The 5,299-nt window shown below is 45.0% G+C and overlaps 1 protein-coding gene across 1 annotated transcript in view; it reads right to left on the bottom strand.

The window, feature by feature from the left end:
- Nucleotides 1–4,684, bottom strand: part of rnd3a (Rho family GTPase 3a) — a 12,251-nt gene extending 7,567 nt beyond the window's left edge. Inside the window, exons 1-2 of the mRNA XM_019868469.1 lie at nucleotides 4,388–4,684; nucleotides 4,099–4,186 (exon numbers count right to left, since the gene is read on the bottom strand). Of these exons, the coding sequence (XP_019724028.1) occupies nucleotides 4,099–4,186; nucleotides 4,388–4,537 (238 nt within the window). The 5' untranslated portion in view covers nucleotides 4,538–4,684. The remainder of the gene's footprint in view (nucleotides 1–4,098; nucleotides 4,187–4,387) is intronic.
- Between the last annotated feature and the right edge of the window lie 615 nt (nucleotides 4,685–5,299).

Genomic DNA, 5,299 nt, shown 5'->3' with positions numbered 1-5,299 from the left:
CACACACACACACACACACACACACACACACACACACACACACACACACACGCATGCACACACGTCCTACGCTTCTCCGCTCAAGCTCAGCTATGATAGCTATGCATGAAATCAGCAGGTCATTCCGTACGTCTTTTGTGGCTAACTCCAAGACAGCGTGTTTGTGTTAGATCACACAACTATCCGTCTCAACAAGCCGGTGTTGTCTACAGAGTTCATAGTCTGTCAGGATGGAATATCGGTATTCCGAAGTACCACCAGAGTACCAGGAATGTATCTTACTTTTATGTTTACTGTTCCTGTTAGAACAATGTCAGTGACTAATTACATAGCAGTCACCTGTGTGTGTGTGTGTGTGTGTGTGTGTGTGTGTGTGTGTGTGTGTGTGTGTGTGTGCGCGGACACGTGTGCATGCAGAGGTTTTGATCCACCTGTGGAAAGAGTAAAAGGTACGTACCGCATTTGAAGCCCACGGAGCTTATATAATCTCTTGCTCAACTCCGACACAAAGGCTCCATGCAAGATGCGATTATTAACCCTGACATTGCAAAGCAGCAAAATAAGAAACAAAAGGGAAATTCATCATAAAATTCACCAGGATGAGGCAATTTTTAACAAAGTTCAGAACCCCCCTTTTTTTTAAATTTGCATTTCTTTGTTATTTAACAGGATTGGTTTTGCCACGGTTGAAAAAGAAACTTAGTTACTATACTGATGAATTGCTTAAATTGATTTAAAAGTAACGAATTTAGATTACAAATGACTTCAGTCGGTACCTTCATCTGATGTCGACAACCCTGCTTAAGATAAAAATGACACACGGTTTTGCCGCTTTACTTAATTGGAAGTGCATTTTTAATAGTGACATTTAAGAATAAAGTTGTTTTTGTTTAAAATAAAACAAACACAAATAACAAAAACACACATAAATGGCCTACTTGTTTTTTTATTAAAAATACATTTTTAAAAGTCTTTCAAGACTTAACTATAAACACATGTTAGAACAAAATTTACAATAAAAACAGTCTTTTTTACTTGACATATTTAACTATTAACGTTGGAATGGCAAAACTTAACATTTATAATGTGCATTGTCAATAACGATAACAATTTGGGGACCACCTGCAGTCACACAATCTGGTGGGACTTTTGCTGTAAGCTTAAATGCATACTGTGCTGCTTGCCACTTTTTGTATTTGACAAAGTGTTACGGAAGCTCGATAACACCTGTTGACAGCACAGAGTGTGCAACAAACGTTAATATTTTCGTTTTCAGCTGACACGAACTAAAAACAAATAGCGACAGTATTTCCAGCTTGAAAACGCAAATCTCTCCCCTTCCTCCATTGTTGCTGATGTGGTACAGTATAGACACACGAGTTGTTGACGCGCTGAAAATCTGACATGCGCATATGTGACGTCACTCCATTGAGTGTGAAGTTGTATGAACCACAATGCCTTGTTTCAAACAGTATAGACTAGAGTCCCCCTTTTGTACAAGTTCAATAAGCTGTCCAGCTGTTTGCTGAGTGCCTTTAGTGAATATGAGGGTGATCGGTATCTGGCCTATTTTATTAATCATTAACTATTTGTTTTGTTGCATGTACAATATGTGCGTGAGTAACCAAGGAAGCTGAAAAATATTTGTCTTTTTTTTTAAAAGTCAAATGTTGCTCGCTGCTGCAACCCGGAGGCAATTCATGGGAACTGTCTTTCGGGATGAAAGATGTTTTCCCAGCTGAAATTCGAGCATCACTTTACTATCAAAGTAAATAAGCACGACATTGGAACATGATGCGAGTTTGAAAAGTAACTTTAGTCTGATTACTAGGAAAAGTAATGCGTTAGATTAGTCATTTGGAGAAAACTTTTGGAGTTATTCATCTATTTTTCTAAAAGTCTATAAAGTTCATTGACACCCGCATCCAGGAAAAAAATGGAAAAATGTGGGAAAAGAAGAAAAGATACACATCACAAGGGAACTTTGTTTTTTAGTTGTGACATAATCCGGCCCGCCACAAGGTGAGGCTGAGGGCACTGCCTTTCATTTTGTGCACTCTGGGATTTCCTGCCAATTGACTAATTCATCCATGATTCCATTTGTCCGTGTAGGACGAGTGAACCACGCTACTTCAATTTCATCCCGCTAAGGATCAGGACCTGGGGACACAATAGGGTTCTTTGTCCAGCGGATGGCGAAACCTCTCGTCTGAGGAATGCCAGACATGCGGCTTTAATTCGAGCCCCGAAATGTGATCCCATTCAACAATGGCTGCCGACAGGGGAAGGGAGCACATTCCCAGGAATACTTGTTGCGATGTGGGAGGCTCATCTGAGTCCTACTTTGACCTGGTCTCAGACTGCAGGTATTCACTCACCGTTAAATAAAGACTGCTCACGAGAATGAAGACCAACAAGGGAGGATGGGCAAATGGAGGGCAGCGCAGACTGTCAGGGGTCTGCCTTGATGACCTGAATTAGTCCTATCTCACCCGCCATCATTAAACACACACTGCTTATTAGTTTGCCCCGAGGGCACAACAAAGACCCCCCACCATATATGTGTGTGTAGGTGTTTTGTAGCAGGGGGTGGGGGCTCAGAGATTGTGTTTGACTTCATTTATGTGTCCTGCCCTTTATCTAAGCATACCGGTCTTTGTTTGAGTGCACACGAGGACGTGGCACGTAATGGATCGATCGGGAGGCCGAGGCTCAGTCAGCAAGTGTCCGTGAACCAGGGTGGGGGTTTAAATTGAGGTGGGCTCCTAGTGCTATCTCACAACATCAAAGAAAACACCTCCTCAAACGCCTTGAAAGAGACAAACCTCGTTCTATGAAGGAGAGAGAAAAGAAAAATGTCTCTGGGCGACTGGCCGACACACTGCTATAAAACGCGCTTTCTTTTCTTCGCCTTTCACAAGTCACACAAACAGTGGGCGTGAAGGAATTCCAAATGCGAGCAATATTTGACAGATGTTTCTTCTCCTATTTCCCTTAAGGACATATGTCCGACCTATACGCTACTCTTGCCTCTTCGAGAGGGATTTGCCTGTTTGCAGTCGTGTCTCTTTAAGGCGGACAAATAGTTTGAGGTCTAAAAAAAGTTGCTCAAACACCACTGAGGAATTCCAAACCTGAGAAGAGCAACAGCTGGCTGTCTGCTTGGTCCCACCCATCCGCATTTTCATCACCCACCTCGTCACTACTTCCTCACCCACTATACGCATGCAACATATGTTGCACTTGCGCCGGACTGACCGACTGACGCCGGACTGACTGACTGTTGCGCTTTTCACTGCTCAGACATTGAAGGATTTGAGCGGGGTTGTTTCTACCCCCTAAACACACACACACACGCACGCACGCACGCACGCACGCACGCACGCACGCACGCACACACGCACACAGGTTGCCACAGCTCATTTGGCCCCTGATCGCAAAGTCTACAAGAGATTGAAAAAAAAACCCATGGAGGCAGCACATATGTTGCAAGACTTGACTTTTCTCAAAACTAGGCAGATTTCCAAAAGTGTGTTGTCCAGATGTAAAATGACTGTGGTGCGTTTTTGTTTACATACTTGCGCTTTACCAGTCAGCCCAAATGATTGAGATTCTTATCGACAAATTTAACAGAAAATGGAAATGCTTTGTCAAGGCTACATGTTGGGACGTATCCGGGGAACATGCGCCAATCTATTCATAGTGCTTAGAGTGAGGTCAGTTTCAGGAAAGATGCGCCTTTCAAGTCGCACAAAACCACAGTCATGCATGACATCACAATACATCCGTTTAGCCAGCATCAAAGGAGGAAAAGTCTTCTGCTTTTTCTCTGACGTTTTTCTTTCAAAAGAAGGAGCAGCCTCAACAAGGGGTGTGAAGAGTTGAACATGGGAGGGGAACAATAGGCCCCACTCACCAAAAGCAAGGGAAGCCCCAGTCCAAGCCCTAAAACTAGCATCGCCATATGTGTAGTCATTTTTCATCCACACTAAACTAAATAACTTTATTATTTCGATGTCTTCTTGGAGAAATTTGTTTTTCAAAGCTTCCAACGTGTATAAACACATTCATGAAACAGAGACGTGAACATGTTCTTACCTGAGGTGTCCCACAGGCTGAGTTCAATCCTCTGCGTGTCGATTTCAAAACTGGCCGTGTAGTTCTCAAACACAGTGGGGACATAACTCTGCCGGGACCCAAACACAGTGCAACGTTAGCACAAGACTCGCTACATCCTCGCACGCCCCGCACCATTCAACCCATGCACTGTACGCATGCAACATGGAAGGGAGGATCTGTGCAAGGCATTGCCATCGTCATCGCATACAAAGTCTGTGCGTGCGGATGATGCACCTCACCCCCACCATGTTGTTAAAAAGGTTCTCACCTCTGGGAAACAGTCCTTGGCGAACACGTGAAGCAGCGCGGTCTTCCCGCACTGGCTGTCTCCCACCACCACAATCTTACACTTCACACTCGGACTAGGATCCATGGCGGATTTCACGGAGAGTTTCTGAGACGGACGTCTTTCCTTCATTGATTCCCGCCGGGGAGTGACAATGATTTCAAAACAAACAAACAAAAAAACAGCCCACGTTTTGGTGCGTGCGGATGTTTGACACGCCTCGCTGACGAACTCCCGGAGTTGTCTGCGCCTGCTCGAAGCCGGTGGGAACGTATCCGGCTCGCTCTTATAGGGCGCTGGAAACCAATGATGGTAGACGGCGCCCCCCGCCCTCTCTCCTCCCTCGCGTGCAGCTCGGGCCTCTTCAGTGAGCCTCTTCGGTACAGGCAACGCACAGCTCGCTGCAGTGCTGTTTGCGCTATGGCACCCCCTCCTGGTTTTAAGTGTCAAAAATGTTGACGAGTACAGTACTCCTCGGTTTTCTCTCTCCACCAGAGGCGATTGCTCTATGACTGCAAGGGAAGCTCAGCTTCCCCTAAAATGTAAAAAAAAAAAAAAAAGTGATCAAATATAGGTGGATACATACAATTGTGGGTACATGTCATTGACTAAATATGTGCTACAACGCGCTCAACTTTTATTCCGAATCAGCTTCTTAATACTGGTTATGATGCGACTCTCTTCTCATTCATTCCCGCAGCTTGACTGTGCTTTAAATTGTGTGGACGCTGAGCGTCTGCAGCGCCGACGCTGGACGCCGAGAGAGTTCAGTATAGGTTGTCCCAATGCATTGAAACGAGACGAGTCATTGGATAAATGCTGGTTTTGTCCCGCCCACCGGACGCTCAGCGTCTCCGGGAGTCTACGGACAGTGGGCGTGTATCGGCTGCCCGA

This window comes from Hippocampus comes, unplaced genomic scaffold (genome assembly GCF_001891065.2).
Source record: "Hippocampus comes isolate QL1 unplaced genomic scaffold, H_comes_QL1_v1.1 scaffold41, whole genome shotgun sequence".
Classification (NCBI taxonomy): Eukaryota; Metazoa; Chordata; class Actinopteri; order Syngnathiformes; family Syngnathidae; genus Hippocampus; species Hippocampus comes.
The sequence above is the reverse complement of the archived record's forward strand: the minus strand, read 5'-3'. Positions and strand labels throughout refer to the sequence as shown.